We start from the raw sequence: 21,266 nt of genomic DNA, 5'->3' as shown, positions 1-21,266 counted from the left end.
GGACTGCTGGGAATGGCTACAATTAACCCAGCTGAAATCTGCTGGGCCTGTTTTTGGTAAACAGAGCAAAGTGGATTATAGGGCCTCTCTGGTGACCTCTTATTGCATTAGGACTCTGTCTGAGGAGGAACAGAGGGGCAGTTTCTGAGAGGAAAGGGGAGACATAGCCATTTCATTACATTACAGTTGGTCAGCATATGCTCTCTTCCAGAGCAACCTACATAGTTTTTAAATTTTTATATGTTATCCCATTATACTGCTGGGTATTTACAGAGGCAGTTCTGGTCAAGAGTCTTCCTCAGGGGTGCATTATCAGTGCTCCGGAGGGGAATCAAATACTTTTTTGGGTTACAAGCCCTTTTCTTTACCACTATACCATGCTGCTGCCAATACTACACAAAGCCCAGTCATTGTGACAGCCTGATACAGCCAGAATTTCCTGAAGCCTGTCACTGGAGGCTGGCTTTGTCCCTGTTTGTCCGGCACACCATTGCAGATTGTTCTCGTTGCCTCTTCTAGGACGGATGTCTAAACGTCATCATAAAATGGCATTCACAAGCTCATCCTGTGTAAATTCCTTTCATATCATCAGATCTAATGGTTTGGGTTTTAGCCACATGACATTAAGGGCACACAGTACTATTGACTGTGATCATGTGGGCTGGCTGCAGCCCTCTGATGTTCCACAGATTATCCGCTGTAAAATATGACGTGACTCGTGAGAAATATTAAATATTTCGCTTCGTATCCAGAAGCAGCTTTATATGCAATTTGAAATACCTCCCCGGGTATTTCATTTGTAGATTGAGGTTTTTTAATATGAGGTATTTAGGATACAAGAATCAAAGGCTTTTGGGAAAATAGGCCATAGAGGTCCCATTTATTTCTTTCTGTGATGTTTAGATTTATTTCAGCAAAGATAAACATGGGCCTTCTCTCTCTGCACAAACTCGACAGGCAAAACATCATAGCGTAAACTAGGGCACTGTAATAAACCAAGTAACACAAAGGCTCCCTTGATGGAAAGGGTAATATGTTTAACATTGTCTGATTAGTGTTCATGCGCAATTTCAGTTCAGGTGAAAAAGCAACGTTTTCCTGTGCTGTGCAAAGAGAAGATTGGGAATCCAAATAAACATCCAGAGGACCAAGGGAACCACAATGCTTTCAGCACTGCCAATTAGACATAGTCTAGACCTAGCCATATGCAGAGGAAGCCTGCCAGCCCCTGTTTTTGCTGGATTTATTTACACAGTGGACAGGGATATGCAAAAAAAAAAAACAAAGATTTTAGCAGACAGACTCAAGAGCAAGGCCTCTAGTCAACACATTAAACCTCTGAGCAAATAGTACTTTTTCACTTTTATAGCATGAAATGGAGTTCTAGGGTCACTTAAAAGTAATGACGAATGTTCCGTAAGAAGTGAAAAAAGTTAATGGAAATGAATGGAATGAAGTTCTGTGCTGTCTCGCTTACACGCTACCTCTAGACCACAGAATTTTTCCCCTGTATTTGTTTCCTGTTTATGAGCTTGGTCTGAAATGGGAAACATCTTTGCGACAGTCACCGATGATTTGGCAGAATGTCTCATTTGTCTTACTCAGAAATGCATTACACACCTAGACAAATACGGTTTCATACGCAAACTTTATTTGACGTTGGATTTAAGTTATACAAATGGCACATAAGAAAAAAATAACCCACATTATCAAAATGATAAAAAAATAAGATAAAAGGAGGTTTTACCTTACAAAGTAAACAAGCGGAAAGGTTTCATTATCGTCACTGATGACCGCTATTCTGAGCAAGGCACAGCCATAGTGATTCCCTTTCTCTCATCATTTATACTGTATTCCCAAAACACCTTGGCAACCACCATGTTCTCTACTACTCTCCTGTCACTACCACAAAGCATTGGTATACTGGAACTGGAGCAGCAGGCACAAGCCCAAAGGGTAACATTTATGACTTTCGTGGATTGCTTTCATACAGTCTGACACCAAGACATGCACTTTCAGCCATGTTATTTTTGTACTTGTATCACTACTTTGTATTTGGTGACCATGGAAAACAAGCTGTCACAATTTTCACCACATTTTGACTTTGGTGTTTTCCATGTTTCTTGGCACACAATCCACACTATCCTTTTACAGGTCTGGATTTCCCACGTTAACCACTCAGACCAGACCAATCAGATGAATGTGTGTTGTATGTAAAGAATAAAAATATCCACATTATCCTTTCTGAGGTTATTCCAATTCACATACAGACTTGAGAACAAATATGTGCTTCTGAATGCAATGGAAATTTAGCACCCAAGTTCCAGTTCTTGTCTAGCACCAAAATTTAATGGCATTTATACGAAACAGGGCTGCAAAGTACATACAATTACCTTTCCAAGAGGATTATGCTCAAGTGATTCTGTGTGGAGGCATGCTTGGAGTTTGTTGTGCTATGAATCTATTTTTTTTTTCATGATTACAAATATATACATGATCTCCCTCAACTCCCACCCCCCCCACCCCCCCCCCCAAGTTTGACGTTTGACTTCATCATGTGACATTTCACCCTTTTATATCACACAGACTGAAAACACAATCACACAACATGGTGGCATTTTTTCACCCACTGATATGAAACATTGTCTCTCTTCTGATAGATGTCACTGCAGAGGTGGTTACAGCCTGACATAGGTCAGCCTCCTTATTTAAATAGAGTCCCCCCCCCAGGTGCATGTAATACGTGTGCCTTTAAAAACTGAAAATATTCATTTATTTTGTCATGAAAAGGATTGGCATTTTTGAAGCTCCTGTACTGTATTACAGCGGAAATGGGGTAAACAGGTTACCCCACAGTGGCCATGGATGTTAGGGGCTTTTTTTTGGGGGGTTCCACTTCATCGTGTTGAACCTGCAACAATGACTTCTGACCTGCAATCAATAGAATTTTTGGATGTACATTCATGTAGCACTGATAGTAACAACGATCAATTGTCAGTTGCAGATACCAATTTGTATTTAAAGTACATTACACTGTTGCATCTCTTTTACGTTGCTGTGTATGCTTTGCCTTTTTGTTGGGCTGTGTATTAGAATCTTGAGCAGCTGCTTAACACAACTGAGATGAGTGATTGTTTGCGTTCCACTTATGTCCACAACAGAATACATTTCCAGTTTTGAATTTCTCCATCTAAGCAACTGAAAAAAATATCTTATCCTGCAGAGAGATTCCAGTCAATATTACACAAGTTGACATCACAACATTACAGATGTCCCTTAAATAAATCAGGAAACAAAAGACAGCTATGTATACAATGTCCATTCTGGCATTTTCAATGTTTTTCCTAGTACTGGATCAAAAATATGGTGAGAAATTAAAGTCATACTACAAATCGAAACAGCAAACAGCTGCTGTTGAATACTGTTACCGGTGGTTGGTCTTTACCACGTAAACACTTAGCATTGGCATAAAATTACTGAAATGTTCAGGTAGACCCGTCAGACCAGTCAGCTGAGAGCTGATGGATGATGTGTTCAGAGTAGATCTCACATGGCTGTGAAAGTGTGCTTGTCAAATAGAGGGGCACCGAAACGCCGAAAGACACAGGAGCTTGTTTCAAAGCGGGTTTTGCTCTTCCATCTCTGAAGATTTAGCAACTGTTTGAGACTGCTGGCTTTGACCTTTGCCAAATTTAGGATGCATGGCCTTTTCTCAGAGAGCACCACTTGACAAGTTCTCATCTGGACTTCATGCCAATCAGCCCAGGACTTCACAAGCAACAGATTCTTTGATCAAATGTCTGGTCATAGACTTTCACGTGTGCTATGAATCATTTGCCTGAATAAAAAAAAAAAAAATATCACTGAGCTCAGAACTTTGGTCACAGAGCAAAGCACAGATGGACCTAGTCCTGGGGGAATATCCTAACAAATGATCCCTGTAACCCTGGTGTACCAAGCAGCCTTTCTGGGTGGTCCGGCTTAGAGCATCAGACCCCAGATTTTGGGCATGTTGTGAAGTATCATTAAGACTTTGCCAGTGTTAGTGGTTGGTGGCCAGTCTGCATCCCTTTCAGCCATCCAAACCCCATGTACACATGCACATTAATAAAAATCACGGTTAAAAAAAAAAAACAGAAAAACATAAAGTAAAATCCGAACCAAAAAGCCACAATGGTAACTAAAGTGCTCCTAGTACTCCCACATGGTGGAGCTGTCGATGGCATCAGCATTGGCCCTGAGGACGCCGGCATGGTCTCCCCTCAGGTACTTGCCGTCGGACGACTTGACGGCCACCTTGTTGTAGTCACAGAACTCCAGCAGGAACTCGACTGGCGTGTCGCTGCTGCTGACCACAGAGGACTCGTTCCCCACCATCCAGTACTTCCCAGTGGAATCTGGCAAGGAACAAAATGAGCTGGGCAGGTTAGCCGGTGATCTACCTCACCTGCTTAAGTCAATATTTAGCTGCACAACGGGGTAATGCATGCCTCAGACAGGGGCACCAGCTGAGCAAACGAACAAGTATTCAAACGAGTGGGACCATGAAAAGCTGAGTGTATGGTTGGCTGATGGTACCTATTTATGCACACCATCACACCGGCTATTTCATAGCACTGGTGAAATGAGGGGCTTCCTCTATAATGTTAGCATAAGACAACCTTTTTTAAAAATTTGTTGTCGGTTAGAAGAAACAGATCAGCATGGGCCTACTTGGAGCATAGGGGAGTGTGGCTGGTCTGGTCCTGCATTAAGAGTTTGGAAGGGTGTACGGTGGAGAAATGCATGGATGAGTGGGGTAAGAGGTAGGGAGCCTCATCCTGTGGACCTCTCCTGCCGCGACTGACCTCTCAAGCTGTAGGCCCCGTTGTGGAAGTCCAGCTGAAAGAGGTCGTAGGAGGAGCGGTTGGAGTCCAGGGTCCCGGTCACCTTCCTGCAGCCGATGAAGCCGTGCTCGCCACGCAGGACGATGATGGGCCTGTTGATGAGCTTCATCAGGAGCTCCTCGGTCTCCCCTGGGAGAGAGCGTGCAGGCACGGTCACGTCACGCTCAAGACAGAGATTATGTGATGGAGAAAAAAAAAAATCAAAATTTCCGCCCTTTTGTTTTCGGACGGCAGATGCTGGCACTACCGGCTGCATTCAGAAAACTCCCAGGTGCCCTTTTCCGAAAGCAATTACAGTATACAAGTTGCGCGCGATCGCTACGCTTGACCCCACATCAAAAGAAAAAACAAACACGCTCTCTCTCTACATCGAAACCAGCGCATTCAACAGCAGCCAATTGTGTGACAGCAATCCCCTGCAGAGCGTCGTGAGCTCAGAGGCAGCTGATCCGCGCCCAACACTCACCTGCCGAATCGACAGTGGCCGCGAGCTGCCCATTCTTTTTAGCTGCCACGTATTTTCCATTGGCTGCCCTCAGAGTGATTTTCTTCCCACGCCACTCAATGTCAAAGTAGCAGTTCGCAGTCCTGGGCACGTAAAAGATGCAATGAATGTTAATGACAAGCAAGAAAAATATTCATGTTGAGACCTAATGAAATCGTTTGGATTCATTTGTGAGAGCAAATGACCCCTTTGATTTGCTTTAACATACCTGCAAGCAAAATGAATCCAAGACCTTCAATTAGGAAATAATTTACACTGATTTTCTGATACAGAAGAACGGATTACCCTTCCCTCCTACTACGATATGTAATGCAATTTTGATGTTACTGAGATACTGATAATGCAATGCAACACCAAATAGCCTGAGCCTCAAATGGAGCCTCTCGTTGCCAGTGCTTTAATGAAATGGAGGCTTTTGCGAAACAAAGTTACAAGTGTTTCAGATTCGGTGGCTCAGAGGGAAAAGGAGCTTATACACAAACAGAGCGTTGTCTGACCTTATGTCATCACTGATCCACACGTGGCTATGCACAATCTCCATGCCCTTCACAGACTAGCTGTGGTGCTGGGCAGGTCAGGAGAGGCAGTCTCAACAGACATAATCTCTGTCTTTCATGTTTCGCACAGACAGAAATTAAAAGTATAGCAACTCAAAAAATGGAAATTTAGACCATGCCTTCAAGCTCATAGCAGTAAAATACAGAGATGCCCAAGGGCAGGTTAACGGTGATGACTGGATTACCTGTGGTGCTCCCATTATGTAAAAAAAATGTTGTACTGGATTCTGTAACAATATAAACACATTTTATAATATGTTTTATTAAAATATTTAAATTGTCAATCCAACATCTGCAGTGTAAGTGTCACTTTGTGTAATATGGAGCAATAGAGTGAGTCATATTCATTGAATAAATAACTAAAAAAAAGGCTCAAGGTATTAGGTGACAAGGAATTGTTAATGAAAAGCTTTGCCACTTTTTTTTTTTGCTTTGACAGAAAGAATTACCTTCCCTCTTAACTTGATTGGTGTGAGCTGATATTACATCAGCAGCACAGACCAATCAGAGGCCTCCATTTTCAACACTTGGGGAATCAGTGCATCTACAGTGCGCCTGTGTCAGAAGGTGCCCCGTAGAGATGAAATTTAGGAATACCATGCTAAGTTGCTGTCAGTGTGACAGTGAGTGTGGAAACCAGAGAGGCTATAACCTCACTCTAAGGTCCATTGGGGTGAATGAAGCAGAGTAAAGCTGGCTAGTTAGAAAGTCACTCAGACTCACACAGAGGCTGGGAGGCTGCTGGCTGTGAGGGGTGTGATGCTTTTTTGGTGGGGTCACACTCACTTGGTGGAGGCAGTGCACTGCAGTCCTCCATTGGCAGTGAGGGTCCAGTATTTTCCAGAGCAGGTCCTAAACGCGCACTTCTTTGTGTCCTTACTGATCTCCATCTGGAAAGTCTCCTGGTCGCTTTCCTCATCCTGATTGGCAGAGAGGTCCATGCCTGCAAGGCCAGAGCATGCTCAGCGTCATCTTAAGCATCGTTACTTTTTGCAATCTAGGTCATTAGATGTGTGGTATAAAAATCAAAGGAAGGAAAAAGAAGACGAGCCTAATCTGAAACAGCATCAGGATTGAGCAAAAATCAGTCTTAAAGAGCAGCAAAGATGCAAGCCCAGAGATTTGAGGAGATTATCTTCTCTCTCGCCTGATGTACACTGTGCTTTTTCTGCCAATCGCTTCTGTCGCACGCCATCGTTTCCAGCTCAGCCAATGACCTTCGCCTTTCCTATAGCTTTGCGGGGGGGGGGGGGGGGGAGCAGCACACTGGAGCTGCTGACCCATGGGCTGACCTCACAGGCCCTATCCTTCCCACCCCCCCCATTCACAATCTTCGCACACTGCAACAACACACAGAGTTAATCTCCTGTGGAATTCTGTGCTCTTCCACATTCCAGGAGCCTTAATCAGACTACATTTACCGCATGGAACGGCGCTGACCAGGCTGCAACCCACATCCGGTTCCAGTAGGTAACCTTTTCCCCTTAAAGCTAATGCAAACCGTGGCACCAGAATTTACTTAATCAAATGACACCAAATCCCGCAGCAGAATCAGCTTTCCAGGGATCGAATGAAGAGAACTGGACAATTCTTTTTTTGATATATCGATGCATTTCAATACTTCAGAGCACCGCAGTGCAAGCAACATTCTAATGATACTTTTGTCAATCTGTCCTAACATGAAATCCTCACCTTGGTTATGTGATGTGGTGATGTCATGGGGTGGTGGATTTGAATCTCTGCACCCTGTATTGCACTGAAGCTGTGCCTGTGTGCATGATTTCTCTATGTCAAGATTGTTCCTTTAATGCAATGGAATTGCTAAATAAAAAAGGAACTGCTTTGGTCCCCATAGTGCATAGCATATCTGTCCCAAGAAGAAGGATCTTTAAGACATATTTTTCCACAAATATCTTGATAAAGTATGAGGTATAAATTATTCAGAATGAAGTCCCTTTGAAAGGAAATGATTGCAAAGTAGTCAAAAAATGTTTCTCATGCAATATAGATGGGGATTAGGTTTTATGCTAATTTAATGAACATACATTTACACAGTACATATTCATCAAATCATGTTATTAATATCAATATTAAAAAAAAATCTAATTTATCGAATACACCGGGGTTTTCTTCACCCTGCTTTTCATGCCATTTGAGACAGGAGTTACTCCACAACAGCGTGGTCTCCAAAGCCAGACTTAGTCTCCACAGAAATATGCAAGCATGAATGAGGGAGGGAAAAAAAAAAAAAAAAACTGGCAAAGATGAGAAACACATGGCTCTGAATGGCCGTTTGGCAGAGTGGGGGATCCACAGGGGAGGATGACACAGAGGGGTTCAAACAACCTTTAAATCACCACAGGGGCGAGAGCAAAATTCCAGTGGTTCCAAGTCTGGGACCGGTTCATCTTCATTCAGCAGCTTTATGGCTTGAATCAGATTCCAAAATCCATTACTAATTATGCAGTTCCAAAATATATATATTTGGGTCTCCATCAAGGGATGGATACACATGCAAGAATAAGTAATAACATTTGGTCAGATTCAACCTGGGCAATGTCTTAATAAACCAAGTACTACCCTTCCAAGTGAAGCTGGACAAAATGGGACAATTCAGCTTGTGATGTCTCATTCATCATTAGCAATTCTTGCAAAATCATCACCATTAACCGGCAAACACTAACAAAGGCATCACCCCCATTCTTTTTCAGTACATAGCTTCCCCATTTCCACAGGGCAGGTTCACAAGCATCCTCGTTCACACTGGCAATTTTACACTAATTCTAAATGTATGGGATTCCATCCCATTAATTTATCACAAATAGTTCAAAACCTCAACTGTACCACCCAAAGGGTTGCCCGCTGTGTGCTGGGAGACAACGTTCAAACAGCAACTTGTGAAGCGAGATTCACGGAATGTAAAAACTTCAGCAGCAGGAGGTTTGGAGTCACATGATGACCTGTGACAGAAGGGGGTTGAGGTCTTAGAGACCCGGCGTGACATGAGGTCAGTTCCCCAAAAGTAAGCGTGACATAGACTCCCATCCTCCATGGGCACAAACGTGCGAGTCACATGTGGGAGAAGGAACGCACCGTAGACAAACTGTGGAAGATGAACCCATGCCTTCCATAACACACTAAAAAAGCGAGAGACAGATCTATATGGAAGCCAAGCTTGCAGATGACCAGCCACATCACCAAGCTCAGGACCAAATACATCAAATGAGCTTTATGGCCTTTGAGCCACAAATATCATAATCAAATGTATTCTTCTCTGTAAGCTCCTCTGAAAACCATAGCATTGAAAGGCCATTGGGGTAAAAGCATTTATGTACCAAGTCAGATCTCAACACTTCAGGACATTTTGTCTTTATGCAAGTCCACCCCCCCCCCATCAATGCAAAGCACAAAGACACTACAGGCCGAGCTGTGTGTAGTGGAGCCACACGGTCCTGTAGTAGGTGTGTGTAATAATGGCTGAAATGGCCTGAGATTGTTCAAACACATTAGCCTGGAGCACGCATGGGTTTTTTTGTCTGCAGTGTGTGCGCTGGGACTAATGTCCCAAAGAGGCCTCCATTGTTCAGCCTGGCGCGCTGCAGAGTGAAGCAGCAGGAGTATTGAAGGCCCGGGAGAGACCAAGCTGTCTTTGTTCTCCTACAACCTCAGAGTGCACCCCCCACACACACACACACACACACACACACACACACACACACACACACACACACACACGCACACACACACACACACACACCCCTAGACCTTATGTTTACCCCAAAATCTACATCTTGTGCATCATGAAATTAGCCAGCACAAAGATGGCACCTCATTTATTCTGGTAGGAAAAAGCGCCATATGAGCACAACACATAACATGCTTGAATTAATACCATAATGTATTAATAGTATTAATTAAAAATACCATTTTGAATGATAAATTTTAAGTCATTTAATACATTTGTCAATTCCTAAATATGCTAGAATTGTAGTCTGTCCTTAGAAGTCATCATAAAAGCCGTGTTTCATTGGCAGCTATGGATTTACATTAATAAATAGGTATGAAAAAAGCTGGGAATTTTGTGAAACCCTGAATGCAGTGATGGCGTGGAGTACAGATGCTCTTCCTAAGATCCTCATCTCACACATTACTCGGAGCTGAGCTGAGAGAGGTGCTACCAAAGCCCGACACTGCACCCTTTCAAACTCAACACACAAAGATCCTACTGAGCAACAAAGGAAGTCCACCAGGGCCCCGGCCCTCATCAAAGCACACTCTACACAAACCACGTGCACCCACCAAACTCTTGGCACCCAATCAACTGTCTGGCACGGACTTCCACGTCCTGCGTGCCAAGCTTGTGTGAATTTGAACATCACTGCCCTGAGAGGAAAACATGGTAGTTTGTTAACCACACTCGAAAACCCTGGGAGACCATTCAGAGCAAAAATGACTATTTGTTGCAAGGAAGGATATACAATACACATCAATATTCAGTATCATGTAAAACTCAATATTTCCTGTTTATCTGTGAGGGGAGGGGCAATGAAACAGTCAAATCACTGCAGAGACCTGACAAACGGATTTACACTACAAGCACCCAGTCTGTAACCAGCCAGTTTCAAACTTCCAATGTCAAATTACTCACCTACAACACCAGCAAAAGAATATGGGGAGGTCTCTTTGTTCCTTGAATACAAACATCTTTCTCACTTAATTACGTCAATACCATTTTAGCCATTTCACTGAATGACTGTCATTAAGAGATTAAAATCTCTTAATAGACATGTTATTGTTTCTATCAGCCCACTCAAGTACATACACATTAATAGTGTTTGGAAGATAATTCAGTGGTAATGCAATCACAGAATATTAGTGACTTATGATATCTCATCTGCTATAAAGATACATTCTGACACTTTTCATATTAGATTTCATTCCTAGAGATGAGGCTCATTCAGCAAATTGTTTGAGATATAAAACATGCTGTGAGGCTGTCATTGGATATGAGAGGTAATCTCATTCAGATGGGACCCCTCCTAAACGGCGTTTATTCAGTGTTATTGTCTGGAGCCGAAGGCTTCACCATGTGACACAAAATGAAGGCTGTCCCAACGAAATCAAGATGGTGTACTTAATCAAGGATGTTACATTTTGATTCACGTCTTCAGGGTATGGAAATTGATTGATGTTTCTCCACAAAATGCAATATTTGATTAAATCTCGAATAGAACGTAAAGGAGTTGTTACATCCTCGTGGACTGTGAAATACAATGATCCCTTTGCGTTTTAATGTCCGGAGGAGGGGGGGGGGGGGGTATCGTTTGATTTGTAAATGAGCCCTGTGTTCTTCAAAGTCCTCATTTGTGCTTCTGTGTTCGCGCGCGTGTCCATTATTGTTTTAAATACATATTAGGTTTAGGATCAGTAATAAAAGCTAATGGAAATTTCCTGGCTGTATTAATTTCATTGCTGATACTTAAACATCAAAACGTCTTGCCTCTTTGATTTTTTCATGGGACAAAGGTGCCATTAGCTTCAATTTTTTTTTAGGGACCAAACCGCAAGAACGAATGTTGCTGCCTTATTGACAATGTCTCCTGGTATGTCTGAGCTACTGAACTTCAAAAGGGCTCCGTTAAAAGCTTGCACGACCACGTGAATGGATGGAGGTCGGAGTGACTGGGACCTACCTTGCCTGGTGGACACGTTTCTGTCGTTGCCAGCGGTAAGCACCACCTGAGGGTGACTCTGCTCCATGACAAAAAGCTCGTCTTTTCCGACCTTGGAGCTCTTGCCAGACTTCATGGTCCCACTAGGACCAGAAGGAGCAAGGTATCTCCCCTCACAGTCCCTGAATGCCACCTTTCCCGACCTGAACTCCAGCGTGTACCCGGTGGTTTTGTCGGGTTTTTGAGCCAGCGAGCCGTCATTCTTCAAGAACCGATAATCTGAGGTCTGCAGGTGATACCTCTGGTCTTGAAAAACTAGAGTGATCAAGGAGTCGACGCCCCAGGGGACGTCCCTGTCAATTGCGATCTCGTCGTTCTTGGCGCTCAGGTGAGCGTACCGTTTTCTCGTGAGGCTGAAGATGTTGACTTGAGGGTGCATGGCGATGTGCACGCTCCATTTCTCGGCAATGGAGATGGTCTGGGCGAAGCAGGTGATCCTGTCTTCTGTGCCGCCCAGATAGCGCTTGTGAGGCTCCGACTGCAGAGACCACCGCCCATCGTCATGAGCCGTTATTATAAACCTGCAGTCCACGCCGGGGGTCTCGCTGTCACCTGTGATGTTGCCATCTTTGTCGGCCGCAATGTACCTGCCCAGGTGACTCTTCAGAAAGACCATATTGGAGTCATCCCCATTCTGTTCCAAGGTCCAGATTTGTTTCTTCTTCATGGAGGTGGCAGATGCATTGATCTTGAACCCGAACGTTTCAGCGGTGAGGTACTTGTTCCCGCAATTGATGAGCCCGAATTGGATCTTGAGCATGTCGCTGGTTCCGTTTGCTGTCATGGTTGCTGCACTTTAGGAAAGATGTCGGTGTTGGAGGACGACCTGCAGTCGAGCTGATGTGATGATGCTACGGTTTCTTTGTTTGGAGCGGGAGCGCGCCCTGCACTGCAGCCTCAGACAGCCCGAATCCAAAGTCACAGCTGCCGCTTTTATACAGATGAGTGATGTCAGTTTGGCGGCCCCGCCTCCGATATTCCAAGCAGTAGTTTTGGAGAAATCTGCTGCAAAACGCTATTACTCTGCTGATGAAGTGTTATCTGTGTTGCCGGTATTTTGTTTTTCCATGACGGGTAAAATTGAATTAGAGAAAATTAATGGGGAAAAAAATGTATCATAATAATGTATATAACCAAAATCATATTTCATTTCTGTAAGATAACGGTATTGTTACAGACAGCGATGCCTCCCAACTAGAGATAAACCCGAATAGAAACATTTCGTTGTATTGCCGTAATTGAAAGGGACACAAATGAGTGGCAACAGCCTACCACGTTTAAGAAATTGATTGTTTTGATTGACCATGTTTCATAGCATGGTGCTTAAAAACTGAAGAGCTTGCCACGGAGATGTGGGATTGGGACGCGTCGTTTGAACTAAATTCTCCCACAGTGACCAGAGAGAAAACGAGGAGACAGAGCACAATTTGTCTGTTCATACAATGATCTATTCATAAGCATGAAAAGCCGTTCAGAAAGACCAGAGAGATGGGAGTCAAGTACACAATGGTTCCATCTAAATAATATTGGCATAATTTCAGCAACAGCATAAAAACTTGGCTCCTGCTTCAGAATAAGGGGTTTTGAGAGGTCATCCTTTACATTTGAATTGGTGTTACATGAATCTTAAGGTTTTTCTATGAACTGTTTATTTTAAAGAAATAGGTCAAATGTATTCTTCATTTTTTTCCCAAATAATTGTATTATTTTACCATTAATAAAGTCATATGCACACAAACTCCTCTATTGGTGCAAGTAGAATTATTGTATCTTAATATGAAAGCTTTAGCTAAGAATTCGGATAGAAAATATTTTAAATGTGTCAGAATATAAACAAAATGATTATAAGTGACTGTTGTGAGGTCATGTCTCCAAAAAGGAGGCGCTCATCACAGGCCATCAGCAAATAGTGATACTTGCCTTTAAAAGCGCCCGCTATTCCCAGTAAACATCAATCGGATTGCTGGAGGAGTCATTTCGACGGAAGAGAAAATTCCCTGGGGAGAAAGCCCTCTGAATTCTTCAGCAGTTTATCCCATCAAAGTCATCAGCACCATTTAGATCACCCCGGCGCTGGGCCATCCAATCAACAGGCGGGAGCATATACAGTAGAGCCATTAAACTCGCCGAAAGGCAAACAAACAGTCACACGCTGACTGTAACCTGAGTCAGTGTAAACGCGGACACTGTGATGAAGGCATCAGTGCTTTCGGTGCTGTCTGGTGGCAGCACGTCACTGCAGACCCCAACGAGCCACGCTACTTCTGTAAATTCTCCAAGAACAGTGTCAGCCCATCTCAGCGGGGGTCTCCATTGTTCAGGCAGGATTGAGCACACTGCCATCCCACCAGCAAGCATTTGAGCCAGATTGAGTCGAGTCACAATGCAATTTGTCCTCAACGCTAGCTTCAGTAGCGTCAGTTAACACAATGGCTGGTTGTGTGTTGTTCTCTCCATTTTGATGACCAAACTTGAAAATTGTACAAAAAGGTAATTTTTGTTCTTCAAAGTTTGACATTAAGTTAGGGCGTTGCGTTTTGGTTCTGGCCCCCTGTCCGTATTAATATGATGGTTTCCTTTCCCTCTAATTTATTCCTGCAATCCAGGTCTTCCCCTGAAGCCATACAAATATAGCACCGCATTAAAATGTCTGTCAGTGGTATAATACATTTCAGACGAAAGTGGCTGTAAAAATTTATTTATGGACTGGTGAAAGTTTTTTTTCAAAAAGTTCTGCTTTTGGTGAAAAGGCCCTTTTTTATGTTAGCTCATATCGTATTTCATGTCAGAAGTGGCTTTTCATGTCTGGTAGCTCAGTCATTAATCTGTAGTGATTGCAACTGATTCTTCACATAAGCCGACCTATCACAACTCTGCTGCAACTGTACAGGAGTTGCAATAGGCCCATCAAAGCTAGTGTAACAGTGGCAGAGGAGGATTTTTTATACATGGGGATTTGGTGGGGGCTGTACAATAACTTTTCAAAATAAAAAATTTTTTGCCCCCGTTGTTCTAGGGCTCTCTCCTTTTCCAGATGGTTAGCTTTATTGTTGCAGAGGGAACAAGTCCATGTGTCTGTGGAAGAGAGTGAGCTTCTGATACCATAGCATTATCCCTTTTCAATTATAATTAGTGCAAGCATACAGCAGTGCAACCACATATTGAAGATTAAAGGAGGATTTTTAGCAAATAGACGGGTAAAAGATGGACATAATCTAAAAGCGGATTTACAGTGATTTCAATTGAAGTTCATGGCCATTAGTTTGACTTTGTTCCTGTTTTAGGAGAAAATGAATGATGTAACGGTTGAATTTTGCAGCGTAACGTTGCAGCTTAATCCTGGCCGTGAACAATTTCTGTCCTGACGCCATACTCAGACGGCCGGGATTTTGAAGGGCTGGGCGTCTATCTTTGTCCGCTCCTCAAAGCTGGAGTGGTTGCCATGGAAACTGAGCCCCAGCCAGCTGTACAAAAAAGGTGTAGCCCTACTGCAGCGGTGTGTGAGGTCTGCATGAAAATGGAGGAAGAAAATCGAGTCAAGAGACTCATCTGACTAGACATCTCTGCTGTCCAAAAGGGACTCTACAGCTGCTAATTTTGGTTTATCCCATCAGTATTTCCACCCAGACTGTGCCTTAGATTTTACGTGCCATTTTAGAAAACCGCTGTCTATTTCAGAAAACTTTCTTAAACACCATTGTAGAAAACTCAATTCTGCATAATGGCTCCTGGTATGTCAGTATAATTGAGTGCCGATGTTGATTCCTTTAAGCAGATAATGTGCAAAACACTGATGTCTCTGAGTTTGACAGAAAGAACAGAGCCTGTCAGACAGCAGGACTTTTATGGGTGCAGCAATGGAGAGCACACGTAAAGCTGCTTTGCAAAGAAAACAGGTGCTGTAGTTAAGCCAAGGCATATGGCTGTGAAAGTAAAAATAAATAAATAAATAAATAAATAAATAGTCCCATGTCTATGCTTGTTATTTACACGACAGAGCAATGTGACCCAGAGTTGTCTGAAATGCCCTTGCCTCTGCTTTGAATGTGTTGCGGTGCCTGTGGAAGCTCTGGTGTGGAAGGGGTGGGTGTGAGAGATGAGCCAGGAGGCCCGATCAGGTGACTGCACAACTGGCACTGCGGATGGCTGTGGACGTGGTGTCGGACTGCAGTACATCTGGAGCCGTGCAGCTCCGTCCCGGTGAGGGAGAGGCGATGCCGCTTTGCTCAGACTCACAGTCAGGGCAAAATCTCATGCTCAATAAGATATTGCACATACTCATCCTTCAATTTCTCTCTCTCTGTCTCTCTCTCTCTCTCTCTCTCTCTGTGAGATGGTCGGAGGCGCTGTTGTCTTGCTGAGAGATGAGAGATGCGTTGTCAGGCCACGCGTGTAATGACAGTGCACTGCAGCACTGCGTCAGAGTGGATCGGGCGACTGGCAGAGCGGATGCAGACCTCGCCACAGTCACGTGATCTGTGCTCACTTGCAGCGGGGACCAATCAGCTCGGCTGCAAGGCAGCTGGGAGAGCCAATAGGAGGTGACACGGTGAGAACTCCGCATCCCAGTGAAGGTGTTTCATTCCACTGCCTGCCCCATGAATGGTAACACAGGACTTCTGGAAAAACTGCCATAATCTGTCTTTGCCTCACAAAATAAAATATTTTATTCCTGGAAAGCACTACCTCCTGCATTCAATAGTATCATAAAGTAAAGAATAAAATGAAAGAGAAAACTGAAAAAATATGCTTCTCTGATATTCAAGGATCAGGATTGCTACCTCTGTATTATAGTACCAAAGCATGTCATTCCTATTAGCACCCTTTAATTCACATAGGCAAATATTTAAATAAGGAGGGACAGTATTGAATAGATTACAGTGGCTAATCTTTCTGATGCTACAAAATCACAGTTTTGCATAAGCCAGGGATGTCAGTAATCCGAGCCACATAAATGAACTTCCCTGAATCATGTTGGCGCCGTCGTTGGCCAGACATGAACCCAGACATTCAATCCAGACTGTATAGACCAAATTCCCATGGCATCCGTCCAAGGTCGAGATCCCTGAAGCATGTTATACTCCAGCCCTCATGCTTGCACAACATGGACTTAACACTGAAAAATCTATTTGTGGCAAAAAACTTTCAGTACTGCGTTCATGGACCTGAGGCTATATGGAACATACCCAGCTTCCCATCTCCTGTCTCTATTGTGACACACAGTTTGATAAACATGGCAAACCTCTCAGGTGCAGATGCCGCCCCCCCGTGTCACGACTCACTGTAGAACAAGCCTGGTTTGGACAGTGATGAATGGGCCAAGAGCCATTTCACTGTTTCCATGCAGAAATCTGAAGCCGAGCGCAGCACTTTCACAGTTCACCTCCCATTTAGGGTAACACCACGTCTGCACAGGGAAGGCGTCTCTCGGGCTCCCCGACCCGAATGCCTCCCTTTGAAGACCAGCTCTGAACCACATCTCTCTCTCTCTCTCTGTGTAGCAGCATCATGTAAATTGAATGAACCTCCTGCCCGTGAAGCGTTTCCCACAGAGTGGCTCTGACAGGAGCTGGTAGCGCCCGGAGTGTGCGGCGTGACTGACCTACATTTCCGCATCTCCCCGCGTCACGCACCGCTTCCCCGCCTCCGCACACCTGAGCCGTTTTAAAAATGATCACCAATGTCACTTATTCCGGGGGACTTGGGGCTCGAGAGGATTTTCCATGACTTTTCAGATGATTTGACTCTTAAAGCAAGACGACAAGATGAGTCGAGCTGGGGGAGAACCGTATCTTTGGCCTTTGACCAAGCATAGGTATTCATGGTCATATTGATCCACAGCTGGCACTGTGGCACTGGCATTGATCCATATTAAAGCCATGTTTGATCCACAGTAAGCACTACCCAATCACGTTAAATGCACGGATGGAAGTATTACACACAATGAGTCGTTGAAACCAACTGGTCAACTGGTGGCTTGAATATATTGTTATTTTTTGTTATTTATTGTATATAAAATATACAATATTTTTGTCTCTAGGCAAATATTGCTGCACGCATCTCTGAAAATGCAGTTTAGAAAGAGTTAATTCCAGAGTTTTTATTAATAAGTTCAGCAAGTGAAACAACATTTGCTGACTATGGTAAAAAGGCTAGAACATTAGCAAGGGTGTAGCCTATTTGTGCTCACATATCCGTTTTTTTTTTTTAGAGGTAACACTAGTGTAACATACTAAAGCCCTCAAGGCCCATGAGGAGATCAAAAAAAACACAACGTTTGAGCACTAAATGGAGGACAATACCATGCACATTGTGAAAAGGCATATAATGCATTATCTGCATTTTAGTTTCCAAACAGAATTAAAGATTCATGAGTTGTTCACTATGATGTAAATGGCCTTTGTTGCTCTTTGTCTCAACCCGGTTTTAAAGGCAACCACTGAAAGGGGTGATATCCTCTGCCAAGTACCTGACCTTGGTACATGATCAGTGTTAAAATAAGATCCACAGAACTGAGTTTGCAACAGTGAAGCACAGGCCTAAATTTGATATAAAAACAATGGTTTGTCCTTAACCCTGATCTATGCATAATAAAATGTGATTTTTCTGGTACTCAGTTTTTATCATTAAAAACCACCAAACTCATAGCTTTTCTATGCAACAAAAATTGACACTTTCATCATTCAAAGGTAAGCAGTAATTGCATTGTGGTCATATTAAATGTAGGCTATGCTAAGATGTTCCCATAGCCCTATGTATTTAGTTTATGACTACTTGAAATTTCAAGTTAAAACTGACAGTATCTATTGCAGGTGTGTCCTTGGCAGTAGTTGGTTCATAGGGTATCCTCACTTCTGTGGTATAAAGTAGCATGAGTTTCTCCAGTCCAACACTGCCTTGTTACCCCAGCACCATAGCAGTGAGTGTTCTTCCGTAGGTCCTGCAGGGAGAAGATGAGCCTGATCCCTCAAAGCCAGGACCGCTCCAGGAAGAAGCAATAAGGCCTACATCTAAACAGCTCCTCTCAGACAAAGGCTTGCCCTGAAACCACGGGGGAAGCTCAAGCAGTGGAAACCTTCCCTTCCCCCCACTCACCCCGCCCCTGGGGTGAAAGTTCACCCCTTTGCCTCGCTGGGCCCATGTCCATCAAACTGACCCTCCCGGCCATTGTCATGCCAACAGGAAAGCAATCCGCTCCTCCCAGGCCAAGACCAACAGGACAGCAGAGCTGAAAAGAGCCTCTCCCAAATAACAGCAGACAAAAGAGCAGGCTTTCATCCACAGTCTTTACTATCCTCCACATTCCATCTCTGCAAACTCAGCTAATTCTGCCGTAACCCCACAGCCAGCGGACAGTGGTTCTTAATTATTAAAAGGTCTGAATAATGAAAAGTTGCACTCAGATGCTCAGATGGAGAGGCCTCAGAAGCGCTACAGGCACTCTGGCTGATGACGGCGCATGCGGCATGTGTGTGGGAACGCACTCAGTGCACTGAGAGCTGTAGATTATGGGCAGGACAGGCAGATATAGGTCAGACTGGAAGCCAGTGAGCGGCGAGGCATGATCAGGAGGAGTGGGGGGGGGGGGGGGTTGGGGGTCTTTGTGGGAGTTAAGCCCGCTCGACTGACCGAGTAAACCGGCCATAACAGGTCCAGACCTCAGAGACGCACACACAGTCTCACTCAATGTGTGAAGGCACAGCATTTCCTTTCAAAGTGCCCACCCCCTCCACACACACACACACACACACACAGTCCTCTGCCGTCCACTAGGCCTGTAGTACATTTCCTGTAACCTCTGAAACTATGTTTCCCCCTTTGTGCCTCCTGCTGATAATTCACAGATAAGCTCAGTAGCGATCCATTCTTCTTCTGGAGCTCACATTTCACTCGGTCAGCTCCCTTCTTTCTCCCCTTGTAAATTGGCGCTGTGTTCATCTGCAGTGTGGCAGTGGCCTATTTATGTCTTTTTTTATAAGTCACAGCTCATGTTTCATCAACTGATGCTGAAATGCAGCGATGTTGAGGGACTGAGGCTGAGTGTTTGAAGTGGGTGTGTAACGGCATGGGCCAGTTGAAGCTCTCGACCAGAGCAGACCCAGCAGGGACTGATTACAGTGCTAGTTCAGGGCTTCACAATCAAGGAGAAAGGAGAGCCTGTGATGGACAGGCCTATCAAGACCCAGACCCAGTCAAGACCATCCCAACATCCCCTCCCATGACTGAATACCGATATCTATGTTTTTATAGCACCTAAAGCCACTGCCTGGAGCAGGCAGCTTCCCATGGGAACCCCTGTGGTTCCTTTGGTTAACTAAATAAATGATAATAAAAAAAGAAGGTTGGTTTAGAGGCCCTCTCTCAAAGTCCCGGTAAAGTGGTTTCTCTGCTGACAGTCTTCCCATTCTCTGGCCTAAGCTGGGTCTATGAAGAGGTAAACCAAGGGAAACTATTTGATTGGGAATATATTAAGCATCTATAAATCAGTCTTGTAAGAACCATCGACTGAACTGCTGAACACTTTCCCTGGGGTTTATTTTTAAATCTTTGCTGACCCGATTCCAAAGGACTTTGTACCAGATTTGGTTTGAGGTGACGACCCCAGGTGACATTAATCTACCAGGGAATCTTGTATTTAAACAGCTAACATGACCCAACATGACTTTTGAAAGAGTATTATAGGATGATAGCCAAAGTGTGCACAGCCTTCAGTAAACTAGTTTCACACACCACAGTTTTCTTGTGGTACCACATGGGGACTTGTCCCTTTGAAAGACAACCAAACATGGAGCCATACATCAAGCTTCTCTGGTTTAATGTCTTGCCTTCTGTGTAGATGTGAATCCTGGATTTAACTTTTGGACCTTGATGTGGATGTGGCGGAGCAAAGCACAGAGTGCTGTGGTCTCAGAGGTTGACAGGTCATCAATCATTGGTTCCTTTCTCTGCCCCTTGAAAAGCTCTCCCCACAAAGAGTCCCCCCTTCATAACAGTGTCTGATTCCACCAAGACACCTCCCCCCCCCACACACACACACACACACACACACACACACACACACACACACACACCCTCACTGAGATTAAAGGCTTGAAAATGGTGTCTTCCAGATTGAATTAAGTATGATCCCATACTGCGAATGGCTGGTAATTAGGAGCACACCAGGAGACGTAGTGAGATTAATTACAAAAAGGGAGGATTCAAGTAATTACATCTTTGTCACATCTCTCACAGGACAATGTTAAACACCCAGCTGCCAGGCAACTTAAAGAACAACTGCCATTCATTTTGATTTGTTTTTTAGCTGTGGAAAGAGTCTCTGGCAGCATTCCAGCTTGTGTATCAATACTTTGTTTCAGAATTGATTGAGGAAGACTTAAAATAGCCATGCTTGTCTGGCTGAGCAGGATCTTGAAAAGGGTTTATTTTGTCCTCTGCCATTTTGCCTTGCAGTTATAATTATCAGTCTGAGAGATCCTTGCTCATTTTTCATAGCAAGGTATTTTTTTGCATTCTAAGTGTCTCTGCTAAAAAAAAGTCATCTTTACTTATGGTCACAGTGTGATTGTCTGGATGCCTTTGAATA

General features: G+C 43.9%; 1 protein-coding gene across 1 annotated transcript; it reads right to left on the bottom strand.

Annotated features, from left to right (window-relative positions):
- Positions 1-2,512: 2,512 nt before the first annotated feature.
- Positions 2,513-12,585, bottom strand: fscn1a (fascin actin-bundling protein 1a). Its single transcript, XM_036553545.1, has 5 exons — positions 11,642-12,585; positions 6,735-6,891; positions 5,353-5,474; positions 4,848-5,015; positions 2,513-4,397 (listed from the first exon to the last, which is right to left on the bottom strand). The coding sequence occupies exons 1-5, from the start codon at positions 12,462-12,464 to the stop codon at positions 4,192-4,194; spliced, it is 1,476 nt and encodes a 491-aa protein (XP_036409438.1). The 5' UTR covers positions 12,465-12,585; the 3' UTR covers positions 2,513-4,191.
- Between the last annotated feature and the right edge of the window lie 8,681 nt (positions 12,586-21,266).

This window comes from Megalops cyprinoides, chromosome 19 (assembly GCF_013368585.1).
Source record: "Megalops cyprinoides isolate fMegCyp1 chromosome 19, fMegCyp1.pri, whole genome shotgun sequence".
Lineage (NCBI taxonomy): Eukaryota > Metazoa > Chordata > Actinopteri > Elopiformes > Megalopidae > Megalops > Megalops cyprinoides.
This window is presented reverse-complemented; position numbering and strand designations above follow the sequence as displayed.